The sequence below is a fragment of the Euprymna scolopes genome, chromosome 21 (genome assembly GCF_053919585.1).
Source record: "Euprymna scolopes isolate OS-2025 chromosome 21, ASM5391958v1, whole genome shotgun sequence".
NCBI lineage: Eukaryota > Metazoa > Mollusca > Cephalopoda > Sepiida > Sepiolidae > Euprymna > Euprymna scolopes.
The window spans coordinates 27,365,746-27,381,224 of record NC_136502.1 but is presented as its reverse complement, the minus strand read 5'-3'; the positions used below and the strand labels follow the sequence as shown (position 1 = coordinate 27,381,224).

At 29.6% G+C, this 15,479-nt stretch overlaps 1 protein-coding gene across 1 annotated transcript in view; it reads right to left on the bottom strand.

Moving 5' to 3' along the window:
- Positions 1-15,479, bottom strand: part of LOC145242752 (protocadherin Fat 4-like) — a 161,068-nt gene that overhangs the window by 140,449 nt on the left and 5,140 nt on the right. The window contains exons 2-4 of the mRNA XM_080105893.1: positions 12,343-14,738; positions 5,600-5,723; positions 1,123-1,268 (exon numbers count right to left, since the gene is read on the bottom strand). Coding sequence (XP_079962019.1) covers positions 1,123-1,268; positions 5,600-5,723; positions 12,343-14,724 — 2,652 coding nt within the window. The 5' untranslated portion in view covers positions 14,725-14,738. The remainder of the gene's footprint in view (positions 1-1,122; positions 1,269-5,599; positions 5,724-12,342; positions 14,739-15,479) is intronic.

Below are 15,479 nucleotides of genomic sequence, written 5' to 3'. Positions count from 1 at the left end.
CAATGAAAGGAAACAGCAACTATACAACAAAAAGAAAGGATGAAAAGAAAGTGCATAAGATATTTTGTTAGTAGCCCACTATCAAGAAATTTTTGTATGAAATATTTAAATGAAAACCTATCTTATATTTCAATAATTTAAATTTCAGGTACTGAAAACAAAAATTCCTATAATTATTCTCCAATGCAATAAAGAGGATATATGTTAGATGTGATTGATGGTCGTATGTAAAGTGCTTTGTACTAAGGAAAACAAAGAATCTCATAAAAATTAGCAGGAACATTTGACTTACCTTTATTATGATTTATAATTTGCTGTTATTGTAGATGTGACATTCAGTTATACTTCTTAAATATGTTCACTCAAAGAGATAAGTTTTTGAATTTGAAATATTCAACAAAGTAGTTGTCCTAAGAAGTATGATGTGTGTGTAATGGCTGTGTATGTCAGACAAAGAAGGAGATGAGGTTATGGAATGAAAACTATGCGACCCACATTCATGTTTGATTTTATTAATAAATAAAAGTTTTTATTTTTTATAAAATTATTTTAATTTTGATATTTCAAATGAAAAAAAATGATAGAATTTAATTTGTTAATTTAGAAAAAAAGATTTTTATTTTTCTTCCCAGAATGCAATGTGTGATTCGTTCAGTAGAATCTACATTCTTCTCTCTATCCATGCTATGCATTTTTTATTGTCAAATATTCCTTGTTTAAATAAAAGAAAAATACAAATTCTTTGAAATCCTGATTGAATCCATCTTTACATTTCAATATTACTTTTATGTTACCATTAATGATTAAATTACAAAAGAAAATATACTCTTCAAATTAAACAGTGCAATTTAAACAGTGGAGGATTACATTTTTCATTAGTTTTTTCTCTACAAACAAATTATATTAAAAATTATTATTTTGTCTGTAAAAATTGTTTTAAAAACAATGAAATAAGGAAATATGTGTGGATATGTGTGTATAAATATGTGTGTGTAAGTTTTGCTGATAGCCTGTGAAAAACTAAAAACTGAAATGTTTCTTATTGAATATTTATATAAGTTTAATATTATTTGTGTTGTGATTGATATTAATCTATATTCATGCTTTTTGTGTTTATTAGTTTTTGTTTGGTACTGGAGGCAAAGGTCTTGAATTTGAAGTCTGTTCATTATTCATTTCTATAAGATTTCTGGATTGTGGATAAGGAACAGAAATATCACTTTTGTTTACATGTCCTGATTGAACTGATGATTTCCTTGAGGACCGATCTGGAAATAAATAAATATTGATATGCATATATATTTTGCTTAGATAATCTGAAGTTTTTGCAAATTTAAATTCATAAAATATAGTTATAAAGAACAGTTACTATTGGTATGTATATCACAAAAATTTTCAGTAAATATTAATTATCTATATGAATAAATAGAACAAATCTGTATATTTTTACATCCATCCTCACATCAAAACTGTTTGCATCATGTTAAATTTTTAAGGATTAAATTGCAGTATCTGTTCTGTTCTCATAGTAGAAAACCTTGACTGATGTGATTTTTCTTTATATCCTATTCAGTGCACCTTTTTTGGAAACTGGATATCTCCACATTAAAAACGACCATATTTCTAACTTTACTCTCATATAGAGGCAAATAAATAGTAGTGTTGGAATGATTAATCAGGAATAGGAAAATTCAGAACTTTTTGGAAAATCAGAATTGAAAAAATTGTAGGTTAATTTCGAATTCCCAAAATTATTCTTTTAATATTTTTTTAAAACTTAATTTTCGATTGCTGGTACTAATGACACTTTATTTATTATTTTTAAACTATCAGTAAAACTAAACTCTATAGATTATATTAACATCAAAATATGATGTAAAAAAATGAAACTTTCATAAATTCACTAAGCAACCTTTAAAAGAACACACTTAATTTACAAGCTTCCGAAAAATGTTGTCAAACTTTATTGATGATTAAATAAAATATAAAATGTGTGTTTTTTTATATATAATGGATTTTTGGTGGACTTTTGTCCCTTCCCCATCCTGCATTGGCACATCTTATAAGGAGTGGCAAAAAGTATATAAAAAAAATGTTAGACATTTTCAAAGGCTTTGTGTTGAGCTGAATTAGGCATAAATGACATCATGAATTAAAAAATTTTCACACTTTTGTGCATGAGGTAGTAAAAATGATCCTCCATTAATTGTGAAACAACATTTCTAAATATATAAAAGGTGGTTTCAGATGGAGATAGAAAGCAATAAAATCAAGGGCAAATAATAAAACTGATTCTTGGTTATTAATATTATTAAAACCGTTTGGCAGTTAAGTTTCTCTTTCACTGACAAGACACATTAAAGATTGAAAATTTGCCAGCATTAAAATCTAAGTGTACTTTTAAAACTATTCTAAAGATATATAAAATGTGTTTTATGAATTAAAAATTAATTACTAACACGTTTTTATAAAGAAAAGTAACAAATCTCTAATCTATATAATTCTAAAACTCAAATGACCTTGTAACGATGTATGTAACCTACTTTCCAGTTTATAACATCCGGTTGCGCATGCACACATGACCTGCACACTGAAATATTAACGTTATTATTTCGAAATTATTATTTAACATGGGAAGAGTGGGGTTTAAAATAACTTAAACGTAATACAGAAATGAACAAAAAAAAAAAAAAGCAGATGTATCAAAATTTGAATTTAACTATAATACATATTATGGTATCTGCTCAGTGCACATTTACCTATAAGTATGGCCAACCACTTATAATTCAGTAACTGTAAATTTTTTTTTTTTTTTCAAAATAATCAATTATAATAGACAGAACGACTCATAGAAATCTATCTATATCCTTTTTTCATTTTAATATACTTTCATAGAAATGTTTCTGTTATTTTAAAAAAACCCTATTTTCTTTACATCACAAGTGTCATACTCATACATAAATTCCACAGCTAATATAACAACGGGTCACGGGTGGTCTAGTTAAAATATAAAATTCACAATAAATCTCATGTTGGATGTTATTTGCATAAACCTTTTCAAAGGTTATTTTAAGAAATAACTGTTCTTTATTATCCATTTTTAATTTTCTTGGCTCATTTTTCATAGTGTAAGTAATAGTTTTTACATATAAAGTTACTGAAAAATGTACAAATAGGTGGAAAAAAATTCAATGTCTGCTGTTGAATTTAAAATTCATTTTCAAGGGAAGTAATTCAATTTAAAAAACAATTTAATTTTAAATTATAATTTTCCTATTTACCTGCCCCCTTACAAGGACAGCGTTAAATACAAAGTCGGTTTGTAATGTGAGGAAATTTCATCTCCCCACAAAGGAACATGCAAAAAATTGTTTCAGTGTAGAAGGATTTGTCCTTCATTAATGTAGAACAGAACAGACACTATAGTACCAGTTAAGATATGTTGCCTCTCTAAAAAAGGCAAAGGGAAGCTTGTGGTGTTTGTGTTCACTCACAGAAATCTGAATTTATTAGAACCAGATTTATTTTATCTTCTATTATATAAAAAAATGTTGTAATTCTGTATGTGTGGGTGAGTTGATGGATGACTAGCTAAAAGTCAGAAACTAAACATCCTTAAATCATTGGATTCAGTGTGATCTGAACATGGTTATGTAAAAAGAATATTGTAATATTATTTTTTTTGGGATCATCACAAACCAAATTAGTATGGAAGGAAATTAGGGGATACTTTTTTAACTCGTACTGGTCGTTAATTATAAAAAAAACAACATTGAAATTAGGTTAAAAGTTATAAAAGAAAGATATTACACACACTTGTTTTTAACTCTTATTTTGTTATCTATCACCACAGTATACAAAATTTATTATTTTCTTTTTGATTCAGTACTGATTTTAATTCTACTATTTTATTATTGATTAATTTCATTTAATGTTTTTCAATTATTTTTTAATGAGACATCGTAAATTAAAAAAATATGCATTAAAACACATTGAAACGTTAAAAAAATATACTGTATTAAATAAGCTTTATTTATGAAACATATTAAAGTAAACAATACACATTAAAACACTTTGAAAAGATTTGAAACTTAAAATATGTATTGTAGTAAATAAACTTGATATAAAATGTAAAATATCAAAGTAAAAGTGGCCACTCAATTTGCATCTATGACATCAACAACAAAGAGATCACTTGTATCTAAAAAAATCACATTAAAGAGATCTCCCACACACGTTTTTGTGTTAATTTATATAAATCTATATATTTTTTAACCAAAAACTCAGTAAAATTAATAATTTAAAAACAGTTTTTCATGAGGAATTTATTTTTGTATTCATCTTGTTATAAAATTAATCATGCCAGCATTATCATTTGTAGTTTCATTTTGTTCTTGTATTCATTTCTTAGTAATTTTATTGATTTTTCCTATTTGTGCTTGTGCAGAATTTAAGTTACAAGCATATTTTTGAGAAGAAATATTTTTGTTTTACCATCATTAGTAATCTCAAACATACTACAGATAAACCTCCCCCATCAAAATGTTCATTTTGAATGTTTTTTAATTCATTTTTATGAGAGAGAGAGAGAGGGGGAGTTTTAGGAGATGTTTCCAAATTGTTTTCATGGAAGCCCAATTTGGAAAACAGGTTTCAATATATATATATATATATATATATATAGTCTCCAAGATTATTCTATGACCAAACAGTGATTGATGCTAATGGAAATCTTGTATAAAAAAAAAAATCCAGAGAAAAAAAATATTTGAGAACTGCCATTTTAAGTCCTTACAGCTTTATACAAATATTATGAGTCCAAGCATAAACGATAAAAATAAAATGAATGAATAGAATTTAAATACGAAAGAAAAACGTTTTTGAAAAGACTTATCAAGAAAATATTAGAGGAGAGTTTTTGGAAACCACTTTTAAAGAGCAATTTAATATATATTTTAAGTGTATATATACACAATCCTTATATAAACCAATAACATAATACTGGCATGAATAAAGTAGGTTACCACTAGTATGGATGAGCATCCATCCCTAGATTAGCTAAATATAATATTTATATATAATTAGACATGACAGATTGTTTCTACATTATTAAAAATTTCTGCATTTTATAAGTAATAAATAAATAAATAATTCAAAAGGGAGATAATAAATCCTTTTAGAGTTATCTCCCTTCTAGCACAGAGTTTAAATTATTAAAATGGACCATTTATTTCTAATTTTGGTCAGACGTTTTATATTCTTTTTTCCAGGGTACTTATTTAAAGTTCTGCTTGTTTGTTTGTTCGTTTTTTTTATCTTTAAAAATGATAATTTTACAAGTAATAGAAGAGAATTAGTTATCCAGCCTATTCATTAAGTTCACCATAGATAACATTAACTTTTTAAATTTGTAACAATTTCTTTTTATAGATTTTCTCTTCATTGTACAGATTTATTTAATTATTTTAATAGTTCTTTCTCGTTTTATTCCTTGAAGCATTCTCTTTTTTATTTAACTGACGTTCATTGCTTGCTTTTTATAATGCTTAATTATGTTACATTATTTACATATTGAATTATTATTTATTTTAAATATTACCTGATGTTCCTTGTATATTTCCAGTGTTCTCTTCTCGATAACTCAAGTCTGCTTCTGATTGAGAAGGTACAGCAGATCTCCATGTAAAATAATCAGGTGGAATTGAAACATTTTGTGCATACATCTGGTAAGAAAGAGCAAAACAAAATATTACTGAGAACTGAAAAATTTATTTAATTTGATCCTAGAAATGACTATATGCATTTCGATAACTAGCAATATTATGATTTTTATATTCCAATAATTATTTATTAAAAAAATATATTTCAGGCAATTTTTAGTATTAGGAAAACTATAATAATTATTTGTTATTCTATAAATAAAATGGTATCATGTATATCTGTAACAATTCACATTTCAAATTGTTTGATATGGGTTTTAATTTACAACTAATATTTCTCAATTATGAATCTAATCTACGCTCCTCAATCTGCTCTAATCATTTTGACATGCCAGAATACTTCTAAATCTGCCATAAACACTCTGACAAGCATGTACACAGGCTCTACATCTATATCTGTAGATTCTCCCTTTGACTTGAGAATCTAGTCTAGAATCATATGATCAGATATACACATACTTTAGATTAACCTTACAACACAGTGTTACTACTTACAGTTCATTTATCATTCTCTTTTGACCCAAGACTCCTGCTAAATTATGCTTCTGATTGTGTGGATGCAGCACTCTTTAGATACAACTGTCCAAATCAATGCATTTAAGGATTTTAATTCCACCATAGATATTAGTTTTGTTTCTTAAATTGTACATGTTAACAGCATGCATGGTTTCTTTATTGCACATTCTTTTTCACAAACATGCATGTTCCTCCCAGAGGATCATCAAGCCTCACTCTTTGACCTATTCTTAACTACACTGCTCAAGGCTCATAAGACATTTCATTCCATATTACTTAGCCCTACTATTCTGCCTCTTCAAAATTTTTTCTCATGAACATCTGTTGGGCATTGCAATCTCCTATTTTGGATCTGGCCATTTTAGAGATTTGTACTTTAAGTTAAAAACTATCCATTGAAGCTATAAATTTACCTACATAAGTTATCAAGTTATGAATGAAACAATTATGGTTAGAAAGTAATAAAATGAAAGGAAATGCGCATTTTAATTTATTTTTGTGTTGCTGTGACATTTTTTAAGAGACCATCTGGGCCAGCAGTTTAGAGCCTGAAAACTGATTATTTTGATGCTTTCTAGGAAATATCTTTAGAATTTTTTTAAATGACATAAAATGAAACTTTTATAAAATTAAAATAACATCTTAGACTTTTGTGGTATTCTGATGATATTTATTGAATTTTGGACATTTCTCACAAAATTTAGACATAAAAATAAGAAGCAACTGAGATCTGCAGTTAACACTGATGTTTTGTTTTTTTTTAGCCCAGAAACAATTCACCCATTGACAGTCCAAAATATTGGCCATATCATTACAAATTACCAGAAGAAATTTGAAGGTTTTGTGAGTTGCATTGTGAAATATGTGCAAAAAATTGATCAAAATCAACACAGAATTCCCTATCTAAAAACTTACTTTATTGAAATAGTTCTGGTTTTTTTGTTTTCTCTTTAGTGATTAAATATGTATATTCTTTTATTTGGTGACATTGTAGATTGCTGGATTTTCATAATGACCTTATTTAACTGTATGTACCCTCTATCATCAGCACGCAGCTAGTGAAATGTGCTTGATGGTCCATATGGATGTAAAAACTTGCATGTGAGATCTTTTCCGATCTTTTTCACTATTTTTTTCTCTTATTGCAACCTCCTTATCTATAGTCTGGAAAGTGATTCATAGTATAGAGAATTTGCAGTATTCCTCAAAAACATAGAATGACAAAATTTGATTGTTTACGGGTCTCTGCAAACTGGACTGAAGAACCTTGCATTTGACAGTGCAACCAATACTGTTATAAGGAGATTTCCTATGACTTGTTGCAAAAAGGTTACATCAATATCAAAATCTGTTTTGTGGTGGCTAAGGTTCAGAAATGTCTTATAGTTTTCATAATGTCCAGTACAGCTATTACTAAATAGTTAACACTTAATCTGGAGCAAATTCTCCTTGTTGTAAAGCATGACTATTCTCTACAGCTCATGAACAAAACCGGTCATACTCCATCAGAAATTATGCATTGTGAAAGGTGATATAATATACCATACTTCTTGAAATATATCATCACAGAACGTATTGTGCACTGGTTTATGTTTCAGTGACATTTCTGAATTTCATCTTGCACTACATAGTGATCATTTTTAGTAAAGTCCAGAAGAATGATTTGGTTTCTGTTGTGTCTTCTTTCCTCTGTTTTAGATGGTATGCTGGATTCTTTGCTACAAAGGAATGTGTGAGGATCTTATCAACACTGTACATTAGTACCTCAATGAAATATTTCACATCAGATATGTGTGTCCATAGTGTTGTTCTGTTGATGCCACTTTCTCACTAACTGTATGATATCTTGTAAATTATGAGTTTTGTAAATTTGTTCTAGATAAATTTTTCCAAAGTTGTCTATTCAGTAAAGTTTTCACAACGATGAATCATACACTTGAGATTAATAATATTGCACACTATCATAGCTATCAAATTTTTATAGGTGATATAAAATTTTAGAACTTCAGCAGTTTTGTTCTCATCTTCATTAATCTCATGCTTCTTAAGATTTCCTTTTTTACTGCGTTTTTAAAACAACTAACAAGTAACTTGGTGTTTTGAGGGTGGGTGCAAACAGAAACAGATTATGTATAAGACAATGATACAGTGACATATGATTTTGAATGCAGCTTGCAGAATTTGGAAAGATGTATTTTGTGTTTGGGATATCTCTCTTTGTATGCTTCATATAGTTCTTTAAGACTACAAAAGAGGAGATGCTTCTGTATGCTGACTTTGTTGTCTATGTTCACAAAATGTTTACCTCCTGGCATCTTTCAAGAAAATTTGTCATCTTTTGTAGAAAAACTGAACTGACTTTCCTGGAAAAGACTTTCCCTCTTTTTCTTATTAAGTAGCAAAAGAATACCTCAATTTTCCTTTAGTACTCATGCTTCTTATATGAAATATTTTGATATACTAAAATACCCTGGGTGTTAGTGCACTTATTGATCCATGCTATTTTTTTAATAGTATTTTCAAGTTTAAATAAAGTTTTATGATATCTGTTTTTATCAAATTGCAAGGTTAAAGTACAGAATAAGTACAAAACATCCTCCCCCTCCCCATGTTAAGAATGGCTTTCTAAATAATAATGTTATTATTTCAGCACTGATTAATAAGTGCACTAGTACTGTACTCTGTAACTCTCTTTTTTTGTGACCAACTTTCTGGGGCTAATGCCATCAGTTGGATTTTCCAGATTTTTTCAAGATTAGATTAAAATATCATAGTTATAAAATAATAAATTTTTACATGGATCTAACCTTCAAATTAAATCTTCAAATTTCTTCTGGCAATTTGTGATGATAAGATGAATATTTAACAAATAAATGATAGCTGTGCACTTCTGCAAATATGCGATAATCTGGACTTTCAATTAGTGGGGAAATTATTTCTGAGTTTAAAAACAAAAACATCATATTATATTGAATTTCACAGCTTTTTCTTATTTTTATTGCTAAATTTTGTGAAAAATGTCCAAATTCAGAGATACCAAGTAGACCAAAAAACACATTGAATTGCAAAAATTAGAAACTCATGATTATTTTGAAAATTTTTAATAGCATGGTAAATGATGGGCAAGTAAAAATTCTACTACTTTTTGACCACCATGATATTGCTTGCCTATCAAAAGAAAAGACCGAACTGCTTGCTCAATAGTTTGCCTTAACCTCCATATAGACTCCATAAATCAGCCCTCTTTAATCTCCTACTACAGACAGAAGCTACACTTGATCTGATCATCATTCCTTCCCATGTCTAGATATGAAAAACCCTGACAAAGCATATGGGCCTGATTTGGTCAGTGTTATAGTAATTAAAAACATTTTTTGCTGAGCTAGCCCCTGTCTTCTCCAAACTCTATAACAAATACCTCGCCAATTACTGCTGCTCTAATAGCTAGAAAATTACCTCTTTGGTTCCTGTGTTCAAGAATTTTGGTGAAAGAATTAACCCATAGAATTATTGCCCCATTTGTCACCTGTTTTTCGTTACAATCTTTGAATCATTAATCTGTCTTGAAATAGTTCACCACCTCATAAATGCTAAGATTCTTTCTGGTCAACAGTATAGATTTAGGCAACCCCATTCTAATGTGGATATTCTAAAAGTTATCTCTGAACACATATACCATACAATGGATAAAACAAGGGAAGCTAAGCAATAGAACTTAATATATCCAAAGCCTTCGACAAGGTCTTGCATGAAGATCTTTTCATAAGATTTAATTTTTACAGTATCACTGTATGGATATTTAATATAGCCAGATCATTCTGAGATAAAATCCAGGCCGCCTTTAATGGTTGTATACCTAAACAACATGACATAATGTAGATGTGCCCCATGATCAATCCTTGAATCTTTATTATTTTTCAATATCATAAATGACCTCCCTGATTCAATTGTGTTTGAAATGGGTATATTGCTGATGGCATCATGTTCTATTCTCGACATGTGGGCAAAACAAATGCACATATATCCAAGGTAATGGATGAATCTTAGGAAATCACCTCCAGTCTGTAGTAGAATGGAACTAGGTGGTTACATCTAATGCTACTAAAACAAAGTTCCTCTCCTTTAACAATTATAAGAGATCATTCCAGCCACTAATTGCCATAGCTAAAAGCACCCTCTCTGAGAGTCCAACATTCAAACTGCTCAGCCTTTATATTTGCATGAACTGGAACAAATATATTGAAGATATCACCAAGACTACAATAAAGAACATAGACTTTCCCTACTTCTCTTATCTGCCAGTATTCTATAACTCTACCAGGCTACTATCTGCCCATGCATGCAGCTGTATTGATGTGCTAACTACTAGTTCTTTTCTCTTAGATAGGGTCTAGAAAAGAGCATATAATTTAATCCTACATTATCTACTAAGCTCTGGCCCCTATCCCATCGCCACAATGTTTCATCTCTATGCTTGTTTTACAAGTATTTCAATGAAATGTTTTGACGAACTTGCTTCACTTGTGCTCCCTCAACAAGAACACTCTTGATCAAGTTGTCAATCAGCAAAATCCCACATTTTCACTATAGAGATCCCCAGGTGCCAGAAAGCTTTCTACTTTAATATTTTCTTTCCTTGACTGCTTGTCCGTGTGATTTCCTCTTTGCATTTTATCTCACTAACTGTACCAAGTGACCAAACATCTCACTGAATAACTCCCCACTTGGCATGCCTAATAATCTTGCTTCTAATTCTTAGTTGCCTCTTGCATCTTGTTTAGGATGAAAGTAATTATAAACAACAACAAAGTAATTATAAACAACAATACTGTAATATTACATTTCAAATTTCTTTACAAAAAAATGTCATTATTTAATAAAGAAAAATATGTAAATGAGATGTAGATGAAACATCAAAATTAGAAAATATTTATTTTAAGACCTATTTTTTTTCATAAAAGTGTTGAATTTTCATTTTATGATATACTAGCAGTTCAGCCCTGCTTTGCTCAGGCCCTATGCATTGTTCATAACTTTATATGCATATTAGTGATGGGACGATTCCAATACAATTACCAATTCCATACTAAATTCTTGATTCCGATACAATTTCCGATTCTGATTCTTTATAAATCTCTAAATATTTTTTTATAAAATTTTTATTTTTTCTGATTACTGTAAAAATGCATCTTAAATGTGCATGTATTTTCTCGAACATAAAATCACAATTTGGATAGGGTGATCTAGAAATTTTGATCTTACTAGAAGTTTAAATCAATTAATATATATCATTTTATTATTACTACAAGCAGTGGAAGATGTTTTATAAAAAAAAATTAAATAAATTAGATATTTAGAGGAATCGGTTTTGACATTGGAAAATAAGCAAAAAATCTTTTGAACTTTGACCCCTTGGTAGTCAAATTTTCGTCCAAAAACCGATTAAAAAGCTTGCCCTATGTTTGAATACACTTTATGTAAAATTTCAAATGTTTAAACCAAAGATTGGCTGAGTAACTTAGTAGACACCACAGAAGTCAAATTCTTTTTAACTTTGACCCCAATTTTGACCTCTTAACATTTATTGCTTTGGGCTCAAATCAAATTAAATCCATGTTCAAGTAATCTACATCTAAAATTTCAAGTGTTTAGACCCAAAATTGGCAGAGTTTGGCAGAGTTTTCAATGGTCAAATCATTGAACTTTGACACCTTGTCAACCACATTTCTGGCCAAAAACCGATTAAAATAATTTTCCCAAATCTCAATACTCCTTATGTTAAATCTCGAGTTTGTAGATTGAAAATTGACAATGGAGTTTGGTAGAGAAATGTACAAACACACACAATTTCATTTTTATAGACATATAGATTAATAGAAAATGCATATATTCCTGTTTAAAAAATCAAATCTCTATACTCTTTACAAATTTTTTTATAAAAGATACAAAGTCTAAACTGTATACATTTTACTTTAATAAACTTTTACAGTTCATGAAATTTGTTAATTATCTGGAAATCTTAATAAAAAGATATAAAATATAATTGCAATTAAAAAAAATATTTATATAGCTTTATTATGATAATAAAATATATAAAGTTACTTACTTGTGATGAAGTATCATTTGGTGGTCGTGATTTCTGTGGAGTTCTATCTGCAGAAGTTAGTTGCCTTCTTGATTTTGTCATGGGAGTATTTGTAGATGGATCTTGGTTTATTGGTAAAGGATGAGGCCAAGTGTTTCCTGGGTAAGAAGGAGCAATGAGTTGTCTCTGTTCACCAACATATCTATTGGAAGGATCAAGTGCTTGGGCATAGGCCACATTTGACTGACCATTACATCGAATGATGCAGATTGATAATGAAGCTGTAATGAAGACAGCTATTGTGACTGCTATGACTGTAATAATAATGACGAGATTAAGATGCACCTTCTCTTCAGTGTGAAGCTGAACAACATTTAACATTTCTGATGTGTTGTTGCTGATAGTGAGTGTTAAAAAGAGAGTAGTTGTTGCTGATAGAACTGGCCTACCACTATCCTTGACAAGAATGTCAAGCTGATAGGAGCCAGCATTTTGTTGGCTGAGTTGTCTATTGAAAGCTAAGAAACCAGTGTACTGGTTGATGGTGAACATCTGTTTGTCATTGCCTCTGATTATTTGATATTTTAGAAATGCATTCTCTTGACTATCACTGTCGGCTGCCTTTATCTGTGTGATGTTCTTGTTTCTGGCATCAGGGTAATATGTGACATGTAGATTGTAAGGTTTAACACTGGGAAATGTAAAGTATGGAGCATTATCATTTTTATCAGTGACCTCAACAATCACATTGACTGTGTTATTGAGAGATGGTGTTCCATTGTCTTTCACAAACACCTTGAAGTGATAAGTATGTTGAAACTCATGATCAAGAGACATAATTACTGATAGTAATCCATTTGTGGTTATTTTGAAAGGTAAGAAGTGTTTGTTGTTATTGGTGATGAGAGAATATGTGAGTTTTCCTCCATCTCCCAAGTCTGGATCAGTGGCATTGATGTAGCCAAGAGTAATTCTCGAGTTTTGATTCTCATCAATGAAGAATTTAAATGTGTCTTTTGTAAATTGTGGCCTTACATCATTGATGTCCATCACTTGAATGGAGAATTTGCTGTTACTATGAAGAGGAGGAGAGCCTTTATCTTGACAACTGATCACAACATCATGGTGCTCTTCTTTCTCTCTGTCAAGAGGATTTTTCAGTGTCACTTCATATTTCTTTGTACCTAAATTCTGAAGCTGAAATTTATCATGATGAAGATGACAAGTGACATCTCCATTTTGTCCGTCATCATTGTCTATTACTTTCACATAAGCAATGAAAATACTAACTTTAGCATTCTCCAAAATCTCAACTGTATTTCCATTTAATGATGATGGAAGATTTATATCAATGATCGGCACAGTGTTCTCATGTTTGATCATATTGACATTAACTGTTGCAAAAGAACTTAGTGGTGGATTTCCCCCATCTTCTGCTTTAATGTACAAATTATTTATAAATTTTTCCCCAGAATTAAATTTTTTCTGCAAGAAGATTTGTCCAGTTGTTTCAATTAATTGAAAATATGATTTTGCTTTCTCTGTTGTCTCTTGACTCCAAGAATATGAAACTCTTCCATTTTTTCCTGAATCCAAATCAGTTGCTGATAAAATAGCAATTGGTGTAACTTTACTTTCTTTATTCTTTATTGAAATGTTGTAAATTTTTTGAGAAAATATTGGAAAATTATCATTAACATCAATTACTGAAATATGAACATTAAGTATGTTTTGTTTTGGAGGAGTTCCTGCATCTTTAGCCACAACTTGTACAACATAAGAATCTTTAGTTTCTCTATCTAAACTTTCTTCCAGTTTTATTCCTAACATTAATCTTCCTGCAATTCCTGGTGTAGTAAATAATGAAAATGGTTCATTTTTTATCTTTTTAAGCTCATATGTAATTTTTGAATTTAAAATTCCAACATCTTTATCAATTGCATTTTGTATTATAATTTTGGTTTCCGGAACAACATCTTCATCAAATTCAATGTTGATTTGCTTGTCTGGAAATACCGGTTTGTGATCATTGATATCTTTTATGATGACTTTAATTTCTAAAATCCTCATTGAAGACCCTCTTTTACGAACAGCTACATCAATGAGTTGAAAACATTGTTCATTACGTTTACACATTGCTTCTGCATCCAATGTAATTGTTGCATAGAGTTTGCCTGTTTTCTTGGACACTTTGAAATATTGAGAACTGTCAATTTTTCCTTGTAGTTGACTGAATGTGATGAGTTTCTTGTCTTGATAGGACATGTTCTCCATTATCTTAGAATCTGCAGAAATGTCTCCAATGTAGGCACCGGGGTCTTTTCCTTCCTCCACAGTGTAAGTTAGGTCTATACTGAGAGAAACAGGTAGCGTGCATAGCAGAATGTATATCAATACAAACATAATCGGTTTATTACCTGTAAAATAGAGATTGATATTTTAATTTGCATAACCATCAAATTATAAATAAAAAAAAACAATTGTCTCCATTTGACTACTTCTCTAAATAATCATTTTTACATTACCTTACATATTAGGTTTGGTATGTAAGAAGAGGAGAAGGTAGAGAGAAGATATAAGGCAGACAAAGAGTAGATAACAGGTGGGTTTAGTATGAGCCTTGTGCATTAAATAAGGTTGCTGAAGCATGCAAGAAGAGGGGTAGGGAATAAAAGTTGCTGATAGGAGGAAAAGGCATCTAGGGGAAAATAGCAAATGGTGGATACTTAAATTTATTCATTATTAAAATGAAGAAAAAATTGTTTCATTAGCATTCTTATAGCAATGATAATAGAGATGTTTAAAAATTAAACTGTTGAGGAATGTTATTTTTGGATTATGAAATCTGATAGGATTCAATCATGCGTCTTTGTTTCATGACATATAGAATTTGATGGTTGTGTCTTTTTTGTCTATCAAAATGACAGTTATTAGAGAGCATGTTTATAACAAGTGAATGCAAAGTGTCCCAAAATTGCCCATTATGTTTGTATACTTTTTATTTAATAATCAGTCAGAGCATGGTATTTGTGTATATGACCACATGTGTAAAAGGCATAGGACTGCTCTTTTTGTTTTTTAGTATGCTTTTTATATTGATGGGTGTGGATTGCATATTCTGAAATCATGTTTGGATAAAGTGAAGAAAAGATGTTTTT